Genomic DNA, 22,500 nt, shown 5'->3' with positions numbered 1-22,500 from the left:
GCATTGCAGTGTTTGACAACATCTATAATTTACCTCGGTTGACCAATTTGAGAGAACTAACGATCTGTTGGTTATCGGATGAATCGAATGTCGCTGATATGGAGCTGTTGGCAAACGGTCTTGTGAAACTTCAACGTCTTTACATTACAGAATACAGTGAAAATTATAAAAGCGTCGACTTCATTTTGCCATTCGTTCGTCGCTCGATGATGTTGAACAAAATTAAAGTCAAATCATTATCACACTTCGAAGGAGCTATGAATTTGAAAATGATGAATGAAGAACGCACCAAGTTGGCCGGAGCACGAAAAGTACTGATTTATGCAACTGACGATATTTTCTTGCCCACCAAATGGACGACCAAAAACGGCGACACCAATTTGAGCTTAATCGAGATTCGACGTTTGGCCTCGAACAAATGGGATGACATTTACTCTTAGTAATTTACTAAGCAAAGATTTTTTAAAATTCTATTCACCATATTTTCAACTAAATTTCAACTCTTTTCCTACCTCTCCATAAATGAACCAGAAGACACTTGAATCTCATAAAATATCGTAAAATTAAGCCATAGTTCTAATAAAAAACTTGATTAGTTTGTTATCGAATTACATTTTTTGTTGAATCATACTTAACGTTAGTTGTTGTAACACAGAGAGAAAAATTTCCATATTTCTTAGTGAATTCTTTAATAAAGTGAACTCAAATCCACCAAAAATCTTTATAGTACTTTTTTTTTCATTGAAAATTTATTAAAATTACATTTGATACTTCAATAGATCTTGGATTCAATCGAGAAGTTCTTTTCTCATACAAAATCTGCAATAAACTACATTCCATAGAATTTTAATTAAATTAGGTATAGATCACAGATCTCTTTACTCAGCTTAATCACTGAACAAACACTCTACATTGGATCTACTGAAAAAGAGAAGGAAATAGCTAAAGTAGAAGTGGAAAAAATTATATTAACCAATTTACATGTGTGAGAACGATATGAATGGATCATTCACTACTTTCTGGGACCTGGAAAAAATTATATTTTGATAACAGACAATCAAAAAGTTGATTCTCAACCGCATTTTAATTGTCGTACAAGATTTTTTATGAAAAATATAAGGATACTAAAGTTGAGTTTGACATTCTGATAATCACACATAGGTTCTCACGCTCCAAGATTGAGAGGTGAGTATAATGGGTGTAATTTTCATAAAACCTCCTAGCAAAATCGGAAAGTTTTAACAACGGCCCGAAACCCCTAGCAAAATGAGAAAAATCGTATTGCTCTTTGTAAAGTTTTGTAACCAATTTTTTCTCAGATTTGTAGGGGGGATCAATTTAAAAGTTTGATGTCTCATAAGGGTAGGTAAAAACCTTCTCGACCCCCTGTGTGAGAACCCATGTAATCACACCACTTCCAGCTACTGCCAAAATAAATCCAGAGTAAGACTGAATGTCATTGATGCCATCAGAATAAATAAGTTAAAGAAATAACGGCGAGGATAAAATATAACCAATATTATAATCTGATCTAGTCTGCGTGCAGCGAGTGTCTACACTGGCCGGATTTGGTGTGCATCTCTTTCTATCTCATTTCTAATTAATTGAAGCAAATTGAATTCGTTCATTCTGCTTTCACTCATTAAGTGGTCATTGCTGGTCACATTTTTGACAGGCGGCAAAATATACGACGAAATTCCATTGTCCATTCTTTTCGTTGATGGCTTTAGTACCAATAAATACACTTATTCAAAGCACAATATACCAATAAATGCTAAAAAATGACAATTGTGTATTTTTCAGAAAAACCTGGAAGCCAAGCTGGGTGTATTAGCCAATATCCGACGCTGAATTTACAGGATGATCCAGATAATTTTTGTTAAATCCTAGTGCGTAATATAATGCAAATAAAAAGTTGTAAAAAATCCACAATAGACCACCGAATTTCAATTGTTCAAGTAATAAAAAAAATATTCATTTATTTAAATCAATTCGTTGAACAAATTATGTGAGAGTGGTTTAAAACAAAGAGAATTTCATTATTTACTGAATAATAAATGGCCTCACAGACTGATCAATGGTCATATACTCTAAATTGTGTCTGCGAGCAGTTCAAACTTATGTACCTAATAATAATTAGCTTAATAGCGTAGAAAAAACACACATATATTCATCTTCCATTGTATCATGTGAATGGCTTGTTCATCTTAATCTTTAGTGAATTTAAAAATTTCTTACATTTTCACCGTTCGCTCGTCCTACTTAATAGTAATATAAACTGTTTGTCAATTAAAACACGACAATGAACAATGATGAATCGATTGGTTAAATATACGGTATGTACATGGGCCGAAAATGATATTGGTCTGATTCTACACAAGAGAAATTGCTGCAATTACAATTTTGATGAGACAAAAAGAAAAACGAAAAATTCACTTAAATCTACTACACAACGCATTTTGATGCAGCATTTTTGATTGGGTTGTATGAATGATTCAGACCCATTCGGCGCTGTGTTATGTTTTCTTTGGATATAAAAGTGGTGTTTTTTCAGCTGCTGATCGACCACTGTCTGGATATGGTTGTGTTGATCGTGTGTGGCTGTGTTGTGTCGGCATTTGTGAACCATCACGATGTGGAAGTTGCCATAAATGTTGCTGTTGCTGACTACTACCGGCAGAAATTCGCATCGACGTACCACTTCGACGCCGACTCTGTCGATGGAACAATTCATGTAGGTACAATGTACTTAAGCACATATCAGCTGATGTAAGATCACTAGAACCCGGTTCATTGCCACCGGTTTGACCGTATAAACTGTGGAACAAGCTACGATCATGCGATGCATTCATTGGACCCTCACGATGTGAGGCGCCTTTTAGCACACTGCTTGACATTGACGACGATGGCATTGACCGATGCTCTGGTGACACCTCAGGCATTGGAGGATTTTCCGCATTTTCATCTTGTTCGTTCTCTTGGATATTCTGTAAATTACTTCGATAGCCCATTGATGCACCGTCGGACAGGTGCTGTTGGAGCATTCGATTGAAATCATAACCACCATGTGATGGCATATCGACATCTGGATGATGTGACGTATGCGTTGATCCACGGAAACCAGGCGAAAATTGGGATAAACCCAAATTGAATGCGTCGTAACGCTGAGGCATCATCAATGAATCGACAATCGATGAGTACTGGAATGGAAACAAAGAGATTTTTTTTAATATTTAATTTTTTTTTCACATAAATTTCAACTCTTACCTGTCCGCCAAGATTTCCCACCGAAAATAAACTTTGTCCCATGGCAGTATTCATGATGCCCGTTTGACGTGCACGATTCAAATCGTGCTGAGCATGTCGTTTTAATCCGTTCATAAAATTATGAGCGTCGGACGGCATCTTCCATTCGGGATTTGTCAGTGTGAAATGAACTAATGACAATTCAGTTTTTCCATGTTCACCTTGTGTGTATTTGTTTGTTTCACAGACTGGCGTTGTAGCACCTTCAGTTAAATCGCCTTCTGTACTGTGCGTTGGTTGCCATTCGGAATTGCCGTGCTTTCGCACATCCATTTGAGCAAATGAGCACACATCACCAACACCGACCACCGAGACCGTGAAATTACGGAAGAAATCTACATAGTCCAGTGCTTTTGGTCGAATGTAGAATAACAATATGAATGGTGTTGTTATCGGGCTCAACAACTCGGAGAGAAGATAAAACACTCGCAATTGGAAAAATTGACCAAAGTGCTCACGCACATGACTGGTATGTGCAAGACCTTTCCAGGCCACCGGCAGATAATGGGTATGCGCCAAAACAGCTGTCATCAATTGTTCCGGACAAAATATCAAATTTTCATCGGGTATCAATACTCTGAAAAACAAAAAGGTCCACGATGATTTTCGTTGGAATTTTTTTTGAAGGGGAATGATTAAATTTTTCTCATTTTACATACCTCGACACAATGGCCAAAAGTGTGAGTAGGGACACCACTTGGAAAATATGCTCGATGTGGGCAATATCCTCGTCAATAAACATGAAAAATATAAAGATCACCGTTGACACACCACCAAATAGAAATGAGAGTTTTCTGTGGAAATAAATTAAATTCAATTTTTTTTAAATCAAAATTATTTATTACACAAAAAAATGTAGACCAAAAGTAGGAAAGGTTCCTGTATTTATTTGCTAAAAAATCAAGAATTTACCTTGCAATAACCGCTCCCATTGGCGATGAAAATGATTCCATGTACTTGACGGCTGGCTTATAAGCTCGATTCAAACGGGCTTGCAACTCATGGTCTAGTTCATTGAAGTGTCGTATGTACAGCATACCATATTGTGACCAACATCGAATACCCAAAACACCTGGATCACGTTTCACCAACTGGAATTTTAATATTTTAAAGCTATTAAAGCTACTTTTTTGTTGTACAAAATGAGTAGAATCAATATATGAAAAAAATTAAATTCAAATAAGTCCGGAATTTGAAGAAATATTATTTCCTGTCTGTTAATTTTTAAAAATGAATAAATAAATGATTTTTGACTTACATCACCGTAGCTAAAAACGCAGAAAATTGTCGCAAATAGAAATATCACCGGTGCAAAGATCAAATTGATGAGACCAGCATAGAAGATGTACTTTGATAGTTGCTGGGATAATTCAGTTCGATTCACCGAACGTTTGTACTGCTCTTTTAGATGCCAATTGTCAAACACTGACCATGGGCTTCCTGTTTGGGAATAAAAATCATTTTTCTCTTGTTAATTTCGGTACTTCATCAACATTTTAATATCAATATTTAATCCATCAGTCAATAGCATTGGTATCTTACGGAAAAATATCAATTCCAAATTGAATCGGAGACTTTTGCTGAAGAAATTTGTTTCACCAGCAAGTGGCAGGTTAACGGTCGTCTGTATTAAATTCTTATTCATCATAGCGACCATATAATTTTTGAATCTATAGGAAGATGACAAGATGTGAATTATTGTAAAATAGCTAGTAATAATTTGAACAAGCTCCCCAAAAATTAATGCCATTCAATTTCAAATGAAATACAACATTTTTGGTATTTGTACCTTAAAATTCGATGATAAATATCCAATTCGGTGAGTTGTTCTTTGTGGATGCACATCTGTTGCTCCATTTGCACCTCACGAATTCGTCGTTGCACTTCATGCCATGTATAATTATCTAATTCATTCTGAAAAAAAATTGAAGCGAACAATTAAAAATTGCTTTTTTGAAATAATAATAAAATTTGACAAGAAAAAAATTAGATGATTTTTTTCAATCATTTTTTTAAATAATAAAAAAATATTTTTTTTTTTTTTCAAAAAATAATTAAATTAAATGAAAATTCATAAATCATTTTTTTTATTTAAAATTATGACAAAAATTCTTTTAAAAGTTCAATTTTGAAAAATTTGGAAAATAAAATAAGAAGTCCTTGTCCAATTGAACAGCAAGAACTACTGTTCACTTGAGACTGTAAAAATTGTTTTGTAAGAAAATAGGTAGTATTCTTGAATGAAATAGTATAGTAAAATTGTATCGTTATCGCAGCACATTACATCGTGAACACTGCCGTTCAAATCGTGAACAATATTGCTTTGAAACGTACTATTAAAATTGTTGGGATTCAAAATGATAATAATCCCAGATAATGGTGAAATAGTAGAGCTATAAAAAGAGTCAATATTGATGTCAGTGAAGCAGTTTAATGTACAAAGATTTGCTGTCACATCATCGCCGGCAAAATGATTTGCCCTGAATATGTCTAAATATCATCCAAATCACGAATCATTCGCCAATTTCGTTTTGTTAAATTTTTACATTTTTGTTTGTTTTGTATGGCACAGTGCAATGTGCATTGGAACTCTTTGCATAACATTCAAATAAATTGAATCGATTCAGAAAAAAAAATAAAATCCTCCCAGTATCAAAATAACGGTAAATAAAGGTATTTTCAAATTTCAATTCATATCATATTAATATGGTTAAATAATTCTAAAAAAAAATCTCCCCTCACACTTACATCGTCAATTTTGAGCGCATTATTAAAGAACTTCTTAATGTCATAGTATTGCACAGCATGATAAAAAAATCGTATTAATCGGAATATCCAGAATAGTCCCGATAAGAAAATAACAAACCATCCGCTGAGCGAAATGGCGCCGATGCAATCGTCACACGGTAAAATTACTTCGTCAATGGTGATTCGGGTGTGGTTTCTGCCGAGAAAACAAAATATGCTCAATGAAAATGTGAAACAAACAATGCAAATAACTTCAAGAATTTTCATATCTCTCCCAGTTATTTATAGCTCCCTTCTTATTTATCGTAGACAAATACACTTTTTTTTGTAAACAAAATTGATTATTTCCAAATCAAAAAAATAATCGGTGCTCACCCATCAAGTACGTTAAAATTGACACAGAACACAACCACAGTGATGAACCATACAACAAATGCAAAAATCACCAGATCCAATATGTAATTGATCATCATGATGTTGAAACCATGCTTTTGATGGTAATAGTACATCCGTGTGAAAAACGAGTCCAAGTCTTCGATGTGGTTCCATCGGGCTGCAAAGAGATGATGCTGTCTCAAACGTGTTTGGAATTGAAAAAGATATAAAAAAAAGTTACCTTTGCTGGTGTCGGGCACAACATGTATCATGATATCACGGTTGCCGTCTTCATTTTCGGTGTCGGTGTTGGTATCTTCGATGCCAACCGATTCGCATGGTGATTGACTAGAGTTTTCAACGAACGGATTTGATACTTCGGTCAATGCCTGATAATCATTTTTCGCCATTTTTTTATATTCCCCCACTCTTACACACTCTCTCTCTCTCTCGCCAAACAAACCCACAATTTCTTCGACTAGTAACGCATGTGTACTGTTTGTCTTTATTATAATCCGAATAAAGAACGTTTTACTTCCTGTTGAAAAAAAAGCAAAAAAAAAAATACGCACCGATTAAATATATCCATAGTTAATACGTCGCTTGAACTTGAAAAAAACACACAATTGAGACGAACAAAATAGAATCGAAAGAACGAATAAAAATAACAAAACACGCGCTCATATAAAACCGAACGCTTCAACCTTGGCGATCGACACATACACAAACACACATAGATGAGACTTCACTTATTTTTTTCGCTGGCAAAATATCTAATCGATTTTATGCAAAACGAAAGAAAATTGAAAATCTCCAATAAAAAAATATTGTAATAATAAAACAATAAAAAAAGAATTCACAATTTTGTGGCGCACAATGTAGACGATGTGCGAAGAAAAATGAGTTTATTGAATGACAACATAAACAGCTGATACGAATCGAATATGAACATACGTTATGTGTTGTACGTAGCATTTGCAATGTATGCGTGTGCATGTAAGTGAGTGAGTACGATTGTGTCTAACGAGTTAAATGTCATACAAACAAAGAGCAACAGACAAACACTGTGCGCGAATGTATTAAACTCCATACAAAATAAAAACATCAGATAAAAATGAAACGAATTCAGTCTCGATTCTGTGTACATATTTTGTACGAAACGAAGAGTGTCTATTTTTATAGCACCACACAATGCATTCATCGCACAGCTGATTTCTCTTTTCCTCTTTGTCAATCTCTCTATCTCTCTTTCTACGTCGATTTTTTTTCTCGAAAAGTTGTTGTTGTTGGTGGTGCTTCGGTCATTCGTTGCAAACAAAGGATTTAATTTGGCGTTTTGAAAAAAAAACTAATGCGTTCTATCGCTGTTAAATGACTCAACAAAATACACATTCACTACTCAATCACACTGTCGCCCTTCTACACACCAAAACCTTTTTTGATACCTTTTCGATTAGCTGCACTTTATAATCATCTACACTGGAAAGAGGACAATTTTTTTTTTCAATTTATTTCCCTTGAATTCGCGTACAACCTTCACAATTCACTTCAATTTTCAATTGATCGTCATCGAATTTGCCATCGATTTAGCAAATCACACGCAATACGGACGCATTATTTTTGTGTGTCACGACGTTCGTAATACAGATCTTAGCTTTGCTATGAATGAAAACACAATAAATACCACTTCGTTCACTTTACTTTATTTATGTTCTGTGAGCGATTTGACCAGCGTGAAGTTGGCTCACTCGTCTGCTATATATTTTGCGTCTCATTGTTTCATGTTAACCTTTCACTGACGCAGCAGAAAACCTTTTTTCATTATTTTTGATTTCGTATCAAAGAGATTGGGTTTTCTTGAAAAAAGTCGACGTTTAATTTTAAAAATGCAGATTTTTGTGGTTTTTCTCTCAGTTTCCACTTAAAATGCTGTATTTTCTCTGAAAACCCAAGTTCAATGGTGATACACACAGTTGATTCGGGTTAACACTATCCAAACCATCGGTTAGAACGTCATTTCGATTTGACACTTTCTGTCAATGGGCACATTTCACCAGAAAACCAAATGAAAACAATGTGTTTACCACTAAATATGAAAAAATGTTCACGAAAATTGTGAAATACCGACGGAACTTCTTGGAAATTTCGAATTTTCGCAGGAAATTTTCAACAGACACCATAAGCAAGTAACTTGAAAGGTTTTTTTTTTGAAGCAAATTGAAATGCAGGAAATAATTTAATGTTTTTTCTAGGCAACCGGCTGTAGTTTTAGGCATAGAAACATCGTGTGATGACACGGCCTGCGCCATTGTGAACAATAACGGGAAAATTTTGAGTGAAAGCAAATATTCACAGCTTCAATTTCATTTGAGGTATTTCCTTCGATTTTTCGTCAAATTTTCTGCCATTTTCATCTGGTTTGTTCTAATTTTTAGAGCTGGTGGCATAAATCCCATCTTTGCCCAAGAATTACATCGCCTTCACATTGAAGATGTTGTGACGGAAGCATTGGAAGGGGCAAATATGAAAGTGACTGACGTCGATGCAATAGCTGTGACAAATGAACCTGGTGAGCCTGATTCTAAGAAATTCTTGTTTATTGGATTGAAAACGTTTTTTTTTCATCAGGTATAACGCGCTCTCTAATTGTCGGTGTGCGTTATGCAAAGCACTTGGCTCGAAAGTACTCAAAGCCATTAATACCAGTCCATCACATGGAAGCACATGCGCTTACATCCCGCTTAGAAAATCCAGACTTAAAATTTCCCTTCCTATGTTTACTGGCTAGTGGTGGTCATTGTCAATTGGCTCTTGTAAAAAGTGCGACCGAATTTCTTCTCCTTGGCACTTCAATAGATTCGGCTCCTGGTACATGTTTTGATCGAATAGCTCGTGCTCTGAATCTGCAGGCAGTGCCCGAGTACCGAAACGTCAGTGGTGGTCCAGCACTTGAATTGGCCGCTTCTAAATCGTCAAACCCAAATCGATTTCAATTCACATTGCCATTGAGGGATCAACCCAATTGTCAATTCAGTTTTTGCGGTTTTCGTAGTCAGGTCATTCAAACTATCGATGATATTCGAAATCGATTGCATTTACCACGCGATGAAATGATTCCATACTACGAAGACCTCTGTGCATCCGTTTTGAGGATAGTTACAAAACATTTGCTACAACGCACACAGCGGGCTATTCACTATTGTGATCGATTGGGAGCATTTGGTGTGGGAGCCACCAATAAACTTGATAGAACATTCGTTTTTTCGGGCGGAGTGGCATGCAATGACTTTATTTATCGAGCGATGAACGAAATGGTTTCACAATTTGGATTTAAGTCGTATCGAAGCTCGAAGAGATTGTGCACAGATAATGGAGTCATGATTGCGTGGAATGGATTGGAACGGTGGCATGGCAACGAAGAATTTTATAGAAATTTAGACATTGATAGTGTTTTACCAAATAGTTTTACCACATTGGGTAGCGATCACACGGAATTAGTGACGAAAAAACGATTAAAATGTAATTTTGTTAAAGTACCCTCTATGATGTGTGAAGACGAAATAAAATAGTCGATTTTTTTATTTTTTGCACCCAAGCTTTAGAGTTTGGTTAGTATCACTTAAAGATATCAAAATAAAAGCACGTTAATTTTCATTAAACTCAAATGAATTTAAATATATCCAAATTATTGGAATTGTACACATTTATTTATGACCATTCTCATAGCCTGCTTGAGACAGGTACCATTTTAAATTCTATCAATCCATGTCCGGTGATAACCGTTGAGAAGAAATGTTTAAGTTAATTGTCTCCCTCAATAATAAAAGCAAAATCCAAGGAAAACACTGCGACATGACAACTATTGTCAAATGTCTAGTGTTCTATCAACAAATGTCAAATATTTGTCTACTTTCAACTCTCGTCAAATGTCAAATGGCTGATTCATGCGATTTGTCCTCCCTCCGCCACTAAATGTCAATGTAACACTTGTCAGTTCTTTTAACACATGTTTGGAATGCATAAACAAAACAAAGAATGTTGCGGCAATTGTTCAGAAAAATCGACACAAAATTTAATTTTAAGCAATCGACACGGCATTTTTCTAGTCAACTACATGGTTCGGTGATTGAAGCAAAGTTTGTCATTTACTTCCGTCAAACAGTACCTTTTTACCGTCGAGTACTGTTTTTGTTAATTTTATTTTTTTGCTTTTTATTTGCAGACGGCCGGCAATTGTGCTGGGAATAGAAACATCATGCGATGACACAGGATGTGCGGTAGTCGATTCCACTGGTAAAATCCATGGCGAATGTTTGCATTCACAACTTCAATTTCATAATAAGTAAGCTTTTGTTATAGTCTACTCCGCGTACAAGTGGTTTTTTTGAGGTTGGTTTGGAGGTTGATTTGGTTAAAACAAAGAGAAGAAATTCTGTCTTTTTTGAAGCTCGGTAGCCAAGAGTTATTATTGGAGACGTACTATCAAGCTCCTGTCTTGTATTTCACAACATACCAGCGATTTTTGCTCTGAACCACAATGTGATCCTGAATAGGCCAAAGTGATGAAATACTGAACAAGCAAGTTTAAACAGTTCAAAGTTAGAATTCAATCTAAAAACGGCCTCCGTTCTTTATTTCTTATTATGAAAATGGGTAAAAACCCAAAAAAAAACCTCCACTGGAATAACTTTCCATCATTTTTCTTTTGAATTTCAGCTTTTTTATTTACTTTTCCGCACACCAAGTATGGGAAAGGTATTCTTAATTTGTCATTAACCTCCTTTATTGTCTCTCTCCGCAGATGTGGTGGTATCAATCCGCCAATAGCTCAAGAGTTTCATCGTCTGCACATTGAAGATGTTGTGACGGAAGCATTGAAAGGGGCAAATATGAAAGTGACTGACGTCGATGCAATCGCAGTAACGTCACGTCCTGGTATTTTGATGAGCTTACTGATTGGATTGCGATATGCAAAGTATTTGTGTCGAACGTATAGAAAGCCGTTAATACCCGTGCATCACATGGAAGGTAATTTCTCAATCCGTTCCTTAGAAGGCCTAATCTGACCCCTTTTCCTTTTTTTCAGCCCATGCCTTGATGGCACGCCTAAACCACCAAAAATCAATACAATTTCCGTATCTGTGTTTATTGGCTAGTGGTGGTCACTGTTTGTTGGCTCTTGTAAAAAACGTAAACGACTTTCATTTATTGGGCGAAGCCCAGGATGGTTCACCGGGCGAATGCTTCGACAAAATTGCTCGTTCGATCGGTTTGCTAAAGCTCCCTGAGTATGAATCAGTGAGTGGGGGACGTGCAATCGAATTGGAAGCATACAAATCAACCCAAGAAAATCGCTTTGAATTTCCCGAACCCAATCTGAAAACGCGAGATTGTAATTTTAGTTTCTCCGGTTTAAAATCGTCGGGTGTATCAATGTCCGAAAAATTGCAACGAAAACCCGGTGATTTGGTGCCATATCATGAGGATTTTTGTGCTGCAATTTTGAAAGCCGCCACCAAACATTTGATGCGAAAAACCCAACGGACTATTCAGTACTGTGAACGAAAAGGTTTTTTTGGTTTTGGCGCCAGTGCAAAGCCACGATCGCTGGTATTCTCCGGCGGTGTTGCATGCAATGATTACATTTATAATTCGTTGTGCGAAATGGCGACGGAGTTTAATTACACATGTTTTCGTCCATCGAAACGATTGTGCACCGATAATGGTGTAATGATCGCATGGAACGGAGTAGAACGATGGCTGGATAATGATCAATTGTATCGAGAATTGGACATTGATAGCATTACACCGACTCAGAAAGAACCATTCAAAACGGATCTCATCAATGATGTCGAACGAATGGATATAAAATGTTCTTGGGTCAAACTACCAGCAATCGCATCTGTAATAAATAATAAAGAAATAGTAGAATAGCAGGTAGTAAAATAAGATTTAATTTTTGTGATGTTTTTTTTCCTCCGATCTTCTTCATCCAATGGAATGTAATAAAAGTAACAACATGCAAACGAAAGAGTATCTCTGTGTTGTTATTATTTATTTATCCACATATATTTTCAGCTTATATTTTTCTCTCTTTCTCGTTTTATCAGCGGCATGAAATCAATGTAATTTTCTTTCGATGTCGATGTGTGATGCGGTCGTTGCGTTTCTCTGCACCCAATAATTGACTTATTCACCCATACATTTGTGCAAATGAATGCAACGATGTGAAGAACAAACAGGTAAACCTCAACATTTACCGTGTTGCGTGTGAGTGCGGACAATAACGTTTGCGTTTCTTTGTGCGACCCATGTATTTCAATTTCGAACACGATCGCAAAGAAGAAAGAAAAAAACAAATTCTCCGCATCACATTTATGTTTAGTTGGCTGAAAATCGTGAACGATTCAACACGTACGAATTGTTTCTCTTTGAAAAACTTTTTTTTTTTGTTGTTGTTTATTTGTCTGTGGGTCTCCATCGACGCACAGAGAAAAAAAACTCTTTTTTAAAGACAGAGAAGAGCATTGTTGTTGTCATATTTTATTAGGTAAAAATTTGCATTAATTTTGATAAAAAAAACTGGTTGAAATTCCATTCAAGTGAAGTTGGAACGAAAATACCGACATGAGTGAGAGATGATGAAAAAAAGATTCTCAAGCGTTGTGTGTACTACTGTAGTGATCGATGTTGATTGATTTTTTTTCGCTTCTTCTCTTTGGTGTACGCGCAAAACAAGTGCCTTTCTAACTTTATTATTTCGAAATTTAGTGTCGACGACGCATTTTCTAATCATGAAATAGAAAAAAAATAAGTTTTTTGTGCTGATTTTTGGTTTTTATTTATTATTACACAATTTTTCAGTGGTATTTATAGTTAAAGAAGTGAACGGAAGAGAACAGAGAGCGATTTATGATTATTCAGATTTGATCGTGTGTCAACAAGTAACCTATTGGATTTTTTTTTCTTTGGATTAACAACACTGACACGTAGATCGATAGAGATAGAAAAAAAAGGTAAGAACTTTTTGAAAGTAAACACAATCGCTGCGGATTGCAAATATCAATCCATTTTTTATTATAAACTCATGACATTTTGCAATGGATTTTTTGCTCGGGGAAATAGATTTTATATATGGACAAAAAATCGGTTCTTCTAAAAATCGCTACGAAGTTTGAAATTCACCTATAAATTCTCTGTGGCAAATTTGTTTCATCGATCAAAAAAATTTTTTTATCGGAATTGAAAATATTCCCTCAAAAAATGTTCGCCTCCAGTAGAGGCCATCTACTTAGAAAAAATCTCTTCTCATTGGCAAGTTACCAATTCTTTTTTTATTCGACGTTTTTCCCAAATTTTGCAGAAAAGTCGTGTTTTTTTCTTCGAAATCGGCGACACTAACATTATCTTTAGAAATAAGTTATTTATTTCAAATATTAAAGGCTAAAGCAGTCTTATACTTGATGCAAGAACCGATTGAGCGTAAATGATTCACTTGCGGCATCTTAAATTTGAAGCAAAAATAAATTCGTATTGTGAGTACCAATTTGTATTAGAAGAACAAATTATGAATGGTCCGAATGTTTTGAAGTGCCAGTGTCCAATTTCCTTTGCCAGAACCGAAACAAGAGTGACATGATCGATGTTTTTGCTAAAAAAAAATCTCATTTATCCAAAAATGGTAAAACTGTTAAAAAAAATTTACAGCACAAATACATCTTCATTTCAGCTTTTCAAAACTTTGCAATTATCTAGTGCTAATTCTATTCAAACCCGCATCTATTCACCAGCAAAACAAAAGAATTATCTGAAATAAGTCAAAAATTCATGAACTTGTTTAAATATGTCCATTGTTCTGCACGCCAGAAATTGTTTCGTTCAATTCTGTGAAAAATTCTACGAAAACAAATTTTCGGGGCCAAAGACCGATCGTAGTTGGAAAACATTTTTTTTCTTCTTGTTGTTGATTGCCGCAGACAAAAATTAAAGACAATTAAAATTCCATTGAGAGACGATGGTCGTTGTTGTCGTCGTCATCGTCATCAAGTGTTGATCGGTGTCTGTATGCCGTAGTATGTGTGTTTATATAGATCAGAATGTAATTTTGTTCCAATATACACTCATACATACATAGAGTATGTTACATACACGTTACTTCTGGTAGAATCCCCGACCGACATCGGTGATCGTTTGTGCCGCAATTGCCACATACACAGATAAAGGCGAAGCGTAAGTGTTCTGATTGCGGTGGTGGTTAGCGGCCGTTCGCTTAACGTAAGTCTCTCGGCAGCCATTTTGGTATATTGTTTCTCTTCATAAGCGACGATATGCTTTGTAATCATATGAAGAGCGAAAGAGAGAGAGAGCTCACGCGGAGTTTGTTTCCCAGCTCCAGTTTCATGTTGTTTTTTGAGTCATTTTTTTGCGAAAGAGGGTTATCAAATCCATTGTTTATTGACGCTTATAGCGGGATCATGTGAATATTTTTTGGTTCATCGTGGTACACAAAACAATTCAATTCTAGAATTGTTGCATACGTGAAATTAGGTTGCGCAAACGAACGATGAGAGAGAGAGAAGACATTTATTTATAAACAATTGTATAGCACGTATACACTCAGTTTCACTTGCTTATGAGACTAATTGAATTCACCTTGCGACAATGCAATTAATTGCACTTTTTGACCCGATCGAGGCGATTCGAGGCGAATGGCGAGTTTTTTTTTGGTGGCAGTTTGGATGATGAAAAAAAAAGAAAGATCGGGAAAAGTAGAAGAGAATAATGAAAAGGAATGAGGGAAAAAGCGATGGAAAAGACCCAGAAAGAGAGAGAGAGAGAAAACAGAAAGGAAGAGACAGAGAACGAAAAATCGACTGTGAAAGATGGCGAGAAAAGAATCCATTAAAAACTAAAGAGTGTCTCTCGTTACCATAAGAATGTCATTTGTATGTTCATAAGTTTGAAAATGGTCTCTGTCCCTCTTTCACATATATCAGAATGGAATGCAAAGTGAAAACGATCCGACGTAAAAGAGGTCATTCGAATCGGTATGCACAAACGACAAAATATATTCGAACCTCTAGTTAATTGGTCAGGCAACATAATCATCATTCATACAGCAGTCACATTTCTACAGTCCGTGTACGTGGCTCGGCCACAGGTGTATTGGCTGACATAATTTCAAAAATACTTCGAATGGATTTTATCTTCTTTGATTTAAAGACGAACTGAAAAAAAAATACCTTTTATTCCGATTTAAAAGAACGAGTTCTTTTTCATGTAGCGACCGTGTATTTTAGTTTGGAAATTCGTCTTCTACCATTTGTGGATTTTGGTAAGATCAAAGCTTAAAATGGTTTAATGTCGTCAAATCCATCGAAAAATTCAGATGTTTAAATGCATGTTGCCAACATTCCACTCGGCACTCCTTTGGAATTCTTTCTCTCTCTCTCTTCTGCGTTGCTAATGAATATGCGACAAACACACGTTGCTGAATAAAACGACAAACCAATTTTAAAAACAAGTTGATTGTTTACTCCAAGTCCACGTAGTTGTGGCTGGTTTTACACACGGCTCTCATATTATGTGAATTCCGTGTTGTTTCGAATGTGATTCTTGTTTTTCGAGATTGTTTCACTCGACACATTCGTACAGATGATGGTTTTTAACAACCGCAGCCAATCGACCGATCGATCTGGAATGACAGTGTTTTCAGTGGTCTTGATACATCCAAAGTGTCTAACAACCGTTTGACGTACGGTGTCTGATCTAATCACGTTATTTATGCACACATCGATCTCAAAATAAAACTCGATTATTACCACCCGTTCAAATGGACCTGGTTTTGTTGATTCTCTTGCAATTTTGCAATCACACAAACTGCGGCTGCACCAACCGGTCTTCAAATACAATTCATTACGGTTTCTATCTCTCTTCTCTCTTTCTCTCTCGTTCAAGAATACCAACTGAAATTAAAATTGATGGAATTTTTCCCAATTTGCACGGATTATGTAAACCAATTCGAACGAAAGAAATCATGATTTACCGAACTGACGCAATTGAAATGTGAAAAATGCATAAACCCCAACAAACAGTGTACTGTGCTCATTTTTCTCTCGATCTTTCCGATAGTTGACAGTTTTATTGCATTTTAACCGTCAAATTGCGGTATGGATTTTAAATTAATGCACCTTTTTTACAGCAAACAAATTCACAACGTGTTAACCAACGATGATGAATGGCGTAATTTGCAATAATAATCAACAAGCAGAAAAAACAAACTGCATTCTTTGAGGTATATGGTAAACAAAACACTTAAAGAAGAAAATCGAGCTGCCGGTTTTTATGGGCTACAACAGTTGTTTTTGAATGAATGTGATGTTTTTCGAAATGGATTTATTCAATTTTTATGATGGATTTCATCGACTTTCATTGATCGATCGAACAATCTCATTCACCATTTTTGCACAGGTTTTTTGCACGTCCCACACAAAATGTGGCTCTTATCTTGTGAAGAGGCTTCGTTCTGATGAATCGTCTCTAATGAGGTGGCTTCTGTTTTTGAAACATTTAATTGGAGTGATAAACAGTTTTTACAGTTTGGTTTTTTTCAATTCAATTCCACTATTTTATGAATTTTCATATCAATCGATCGTAAAATTCATTGTTTACTGATACAAATCGAAAAAAACACACTGCAAACACATAAAAATCGGCTTTAAATACGCAAAAAAGGCACTAACATACAAAAATGCTTATAAATACACCAATACAATATCTTTCAATACGCAAAAAATGGGATTAACACGCAAAAATCTTTGTTTTTTGAATAAAATTTATTCAAAATTCGACAGAGAAGCGAAAGAATAATGTAGACGAAGTCGAGACTTTTCATGGATGTCACAAAGACATTTTTCGTGTTTCAAAACAAAATTCTTAAGCAGTATCGTCATGAGTGTGGTTTTTAGTCACCAAAAAATGTGTATGATTCGGCCGAGAATTACGTATTCACGTGGAGTGGTTAGTTAATTAAATGCGCAATATTCTAGCACCAATGACACTGTGCACACAATAGTTCACACCAAATCGATCGATGAGCATTTTATCAATATAGAGACAATGGGTTTATTACACGGCCATTAGTATATTGAGAGGCCATATAATCTTGTATCATCTCTCTATCACTATTGTCAGAGGTAGTCATAAAATTTTTATTCGAACACATTCAAATTATATCGATAACACTCGACCCAGACGTTGTGGATCCGATGGTTTTTACAGTTTTGGACAGAGGTTTTCGACCCTCATGAATCCCGTCGACATGGTGGCTGAGGTCTTTCCGGACTCAACTGAAAAAAGAAGATTTTTTTCTTCCAAAAATTGAGTAATTTCCTCTAATCGATCAAAAACCTTCAAAAGTGTTGATACTTCTACAACGGCGATGACTGAAACTCATTCAAAATCAATGCAAAACCTCTCCGCCACCGTTTAAAAATGGTTTGACTGTATGTTCTATGCCATAGACGCGAAATTCAATTTACAAATACAAGAAGCATGCTGAAAGAGCGATCGGGTGTATATATGTTTGTGTGATTCGTTGTTCTCTCGCTTGCGGATGGTATGAAGTAAACCTAACGGTATGACAATCGTTCTTTCTTCTCTCTTTATGTACCTTTTTATTTCCACACAGTCAGATTAACGTTTATTATTATGTAGTTATCGTTTTCTTTGCTGGTTTTTTTTGCCTTTCTTTCTGTCTCATTTGTTCCGTCCGTACTCTTAAGCGGAAAGCGCCCGCATTGCGTACACGCCTATTGTGTTGGATTGAAAGAGAACGAATTATTTTAAAATAAATATTGTTACAATAACAATTTGTTGTGGAAGATAGAAGAAAAAAGATCCGCAAACAATCATCAAGTTCCAGCCAGCCAGAATAGTATGTTTTACAAAATATGGTGCGTGTTTCAAGATCATAAATGTTGAAGAAAAAATTAGTCAACTTTTTCTTGCCGCAAATAAAGAGAGAAAAGAAGACGATCAATTTTCCACGCTATTTGAAACTTGCATCGGAATTAACAAATATAGACGGACTAAAACAACAACAAACATGAATTAAGCCATTTGGTAGCAAATACCATTTAAAAACTCATTGGATTAATGGACAAAACACCGTAATCAAACTTTTAGGCACACGAAATGTCGCGAGACAAAAACGCACTTTTCGGAAAGAGAGAAGTCCAAAGAAATAAAAGAAGAACAAAAAAAGATTTAAAATGAATAAAATAGATACGGGTAATTTGTGGATTCTGACGAATAAAATAGTGATCGCATGATTTTTGAGAGAAATTAAAGTAAATGGATGAAATGGAGAATGACCAATTGATGGACAATTACAAGTTTGAAATTGCGTACAAAGTACTGCAATTAAATATATCAGATGTTTTTTCCACTACGACAAATCGAATTTACACACCGTGTGGAACCGTTTATTTCTAATGGAATTGTTGCATTTTTTTGTTTATGCGAAATTTTCAGATTTTCAACGAAATTTGCTTTTCTATGAGTTTCCAACTTTTTTTTTTGCATTTTTATGAATTTTCTTCCGAATTAATTCCGAAAATTTGATGAAATTCCGTAAAAATGATGGGAAATTTCCGAATCGAGGGCCTTTTGAGAAAGTCGAACTCTTTAAGGGTTTAAGATTAATACAAGTTTGGGATAAGTCTTTCATTTTGAAGGTGAGACAAGTCTTGCATGTCATGAAGTTCATGCTAATGTAATGAAAACCCAAGAAAAAAGAGATTCACGACGGCCATTACAGAAGATAGAAAAGAATATCATTATCAAACTCTCAAGTACTCTCTGCCCTCTTTCATCCCTTTTGCACCGAAAACTAAATCCCTAGAAGTGAATGGTCGTTCGAATGAATAATAATAAATTTCGCCCGAAAACTTTCGAAGTTCGAAGGCGTGTTTCCTTTGGCTGGAAAAATATAAATGGAAAAACTTTCTCAATTGTGGGCTTATTATTATTTGTTGCATACACATCAAATGAATTGCAAAACGGAACAAGAAAAAAAAGAAACAAATCAGGTGAAGATCAAACAAGCAAACTATGAAGCGTTGTCGGTGGAAGAAAAGAAAACAATCCAACAACGTCGTTTGCTTCTTGTTAAATGAATTGTGAGTGTTTAAGTAAATGGGCACGCACATCATAAATTTATACTTAATATGTTTGCATTGCAGCGCGTACTCTCGCATCGAATTCGTTGCATTTTCAATGAAAGAAATTTATACGCGCATAAATGTCAGTTCGTTTGTTGTTTCCTTGTTTTGTTTCTACATTTCGCATGCGCTGCGACTGGAGATCAGTAAACTGACTGTGATTATGTCTCGAAATGATTTAAAGGTACCCACAACTGCTGTGATTCGATTCATTTTCAACCTTTTGACCGGAGCGAATTCGATTTGGATGAATAAACAAACAAATTGGAGAGAGATGACGACAGACTACGAGAGGGAAACAGGCAGTGAGAGAGAAAAAGACAGAAAGAGAGAGAAAAATAGAGAGAAAGAAAGATCGAAGACACAGCGACGTCGAAAAACTGACCCCAAAAGAACAACAGTGTATTGTTTCGTGCACGTTTTTCCGTGCTGGAGGTCAGGTTTCAGAAGACACGCACGGACAACATTGATTTATGTACAAAAAACGACCATTTCAATTCCAAAATTAGCAGAGCTATTGTAAATCGGATGAGCGCGTGTGTGTGTGTGTTGGTTCTAGAAAGTTGTGGCCCTATTTCGATTGACAGAGAGACGTAAAGAATTTCTAAAATAAATTACTCACCAGTCAATCAAACTGAAGTGTCACTGCCTCGGTGCACATACGCTCTTTTTCCGAATTGATTTGAAATTCATAACGCATTGCACTCTTTTGAGTGCACACCTCCGTGAGTCGAAACGCCGCAGATAAAGAAAGAAAAGAACAGAAAGAGAATGGGAGTGTGAGAGTGCGATAGATAAAGAAAATGGGAACCAATTTCCGTTAATGTGTAATTCTGTGTGCGGTTGTATTCAAGTCACGATGCGATGTATTCGTCCGGTTTCACTCGATTTGTGCATTGATGTCTTTTTCTCTCATCGCAAAGCCAAATCCAATTAGTAGCTATACAATGTGCTCGAAAAAACAGCCATGGGATTAAAATGGGCCATAAACATGAAAATTTATAACTTTGTTGCCCGTGAAATCGTTGGGCTATTTGACGCTGTGCAGAGAGAAAAATCGCCTACCATCACTCGTCCGAGGGCCATAAAAACCATATTAAGATGTTTAAACGGCTGGCAATTGAATTTAGAGTGTGAGCGCTTCATGGGCTCTCATTTATATGAGTAATCATAATTGAAACTCCGCGCATTTCTCCGAATCATTTGATTTGACATTTAAAAGCCATGGAAGCCCGCGACGAATTATTATATACGAATAACATTTGGTTAAAGACGGAAATTAATGGGACGACAATCAATCATTAATACCCAATGAATCAAAACAATGACACGCATACACTTTCGTGCACACACTCAAATGTGTACACACGGTGTGACCAATGAGTGAAAAAAATGAGAAGAGAGAGAAAAAAGCCCGTTAAAGAGAGCAATGCAATCAATCTCGATTACCGTTTTCAATGCGGTAATTTTCGATATGTGGCTGTGGGCAATATAAACGCAATGAAAATCACTTACGATTTGCGCTAAATCAACCGCCGCTCGTCGGCCACCTATCAATTACTCGACTTTTCAAACAAAAGAAATCCGTTCGTGAGACGGCGAAAAATGCGGCCGATTGAATGTGAACGTGGTTGTGTGTGTGTGTGAAATGTAAAAGGTGCTAATTGTCGGTCAAAAGCATTCCTATTGAATAGCAGAAGAAACTAAAGGTTTTCTCTTTCGCTAACTTTCTACAAAACAATGTGCGACGCGATCGAGAATATTTGATGCACACACTCATCGGCTGGCGGTGGTTCCGTTTTTGTCAACTGTTCAGCTCAGCTGAAGCGGCTCGAACACGTACGTATAATGTGACGGAACGAACACAAAAAAAAATTGTTCGTAAATTTAATTAAAAGTGGCAATGAACTGGTTTTAAATATTGGTTGCTCTGGTTTTCGTCACTTTTTTTCTTCACTGTGTTCACGAATTCGAATTACTTATTGATGTAACCAGTCCCACTCACTAATTGTAACACACCGAAACGAAAATGAGAAAGGAGAAATGACTTTATTATTTACAATTCACTTTCCAAGATGAATAAAAAACAAATGACAATCCAATTTGCAATATATCATTTCTCATGTAATGGCACGACGAACCACACGCCCCCCGAAAATCCGTTGCAAAAATCAATTATTTATTCGAACGTTTTTATATGAACATCGTTTAATTTATATCGCGATTATAATCATGTTGATCTCAACAAGCGAGGCTTTTTATTATTATTGTGGACTTTTGCACTGAACGACGACCGTGGTGAATGACGATGATGATGATCGACGAGAATCGTGTGAACAAGAAAAAAAAATCTCGCATCGGAATTAATTAACGTTTTACGCTAAATACAATCCAACCAAACCGAACATAAGTGAAACTTGCGAAACATAATATAAAAGATTAACATTTTTTTGTTTCGTTCATATTTTATGAGGAGGTAAATATATACAGCGAAATTTTATGTGTGGGAAAACATTTGACGTTTAAATGCGAAACAGTCACCTGTTCTTATCACTGATGGATGAGGATGCAGATTGAAGTTGACATGTGAGGGAACCCATAACGAACAATTTTGATGAATTGCGGAAAATTTGAATATGAATTTAGAAGGACATTTGACGAGATTCTAGTGATTAATGCTGCTGAAAGTGAACAATTGTGATGAAGTTTGTGATTTGAACATTGATTTAGGTCTTATAATGCCGCCAAATGACACTCACTTGGAAAAATTCATGGTGGAAATCGATCCAAATATCAAAGATCGTCCGCAAATAGAATTTCAACCAAAACTGACGGAACTTTCCGAATT

At 35.8% G+C, this 22,500-nt stretch overlaps 4 protein-coding genes across 9 annotated transcripts in view; 3 read left to right on the top strand and 1 right to left on the bottom strand.

Annotated features, from left to right (window-relative positions):
* Positions 1-1,944: 1,944 nt before the first annotated feature.
* On the bottom strand, positions 1,945-8,114 carry LOC116350330 (autophagy-related protein 9A). Of its 5 annotated transcripts, none has more exons than XM_031782089.1 (11): positions 7,857-8,114; positions 6,671-6,967; positions 6,430-6,607; positions 6,055-6,250; positions 5,096-5,220; positions 4,849-4,976; positions 4,565-4,746; positions 4,219-4,397; positions 3,966-4,100; positions 3,268-3,883; positions 1,945-3,200 (listed from the first exon to the last, which is right to left on the bottom strand). In XM_031782089.1, exons 2-11 carry the CDS (start codon positions 6,837-6,839, stop codon positions 2,517-2,519), a joined length of 2,592 nt encoding a protein of 863 aa, XP_031637949.1. In that variant the 5' UTR covers positions 6,840-6,967; positions 7,857-8,114; the 3' UTR covers positions 1,945-2,516. The 5 variants fall into 5 exon arrangements, with proteins under 5 accessions (XP_031637949.1, XP_031637948.1, XP_031637951.1 ...); XM_031782088.1 differs by having other exon boundaries at positions 7,875-8,114; XM_031782091.1 differs by having other exon boundaries at positions 7,964-8,114.
* A 339-nt stretch (positions 8,115-8,453) lies between these two features.
* On the top strand, positions 8,454-10,088 carry LOC116350331 (probable tRNA N6-adenosine threonylcarbamoyltransferase, mitochondrial). Its single transcript, XM_031782094.1, has 4 exons — positions 8,454-8,615; positions 8,682-8,801; positions 8,865-8,998; positions 9,058-10,088. Exons 1-4 carry the CDS (start codon positions 8,530-8,532, stop codon positions 9,996-9,998), a joined length of 1,281 nt encoding a protein of 426 aa, XP_031637954.1. The 5' UTR covers positions 8,454-8,529; the 3' UTR covers positions 9,999-10,088.
* A 339-nt stretch (positions 10,089-10,427) lies between these two features.
* LOC116350357 (probable tRNA N6-adenosine threonylcarbamoyltransferase, mitochondrial) lies at positions 10,428-12,460 on the top strand. The gene is made up of 4 exons (XM_031782127.1): positions 10,428-10,565; positions 10,652-10,771; positions 11,231-11,457; positions 11,516-12,460. Exons 1-4 carry the CDS (start codon positions 10,465-10,467, stop codon positions 12,361-12,363), a joined length of 1,296 nt encoding a protein of 431 aa, XP_031637987.1. The 5' UTR covers positions 10,428-10,464; the 3' UTR covers positions 12,364-12,460.
* A 368-nt stretch (positions 12,461-12,828) lies between these two features.
* LOC116350430 (unconventional myosin-VIIb) overlaps positions 12,829-22,500 on the top strand; it is a 50,029-nt gene continuing 40,357 nt past the window's right edge. For both annotated transcript variants that reach the window (XM_031782224.1, XM_031782226.1), the window contains exons 1-2: positions 12,829-12,979; positions 13,294-13,445. The gene's annotated coding sequence lies outside the window, so the exon portion shown is untranslated. The remainder of the gene's footprint in view (positions 12,980-13,293; positions 13,446-22,500) is intronic.

This window comes from Contarinia nasturtii, unplaced genomic scaffold (assembly GCF_009176525.2).
Source record: "Contarinia nasturtii isolate CC-2019 unplaced genomic scaffold, AAFC_CNas_1.1 Cnas_scaffold_4084, whole genome shotgun sequence".
Taxonomy (NCBI): Eukaryota; Metazoa; Arthropoda; class Insecta; order Diptera; family Cecidomyiidae; genus Contarinia; species Contarinia nasturtii.
Note: the sequence above shows the minus strand (reverse complement) of the source record. Positions and strands in the feature narration are given on the sequence as shown.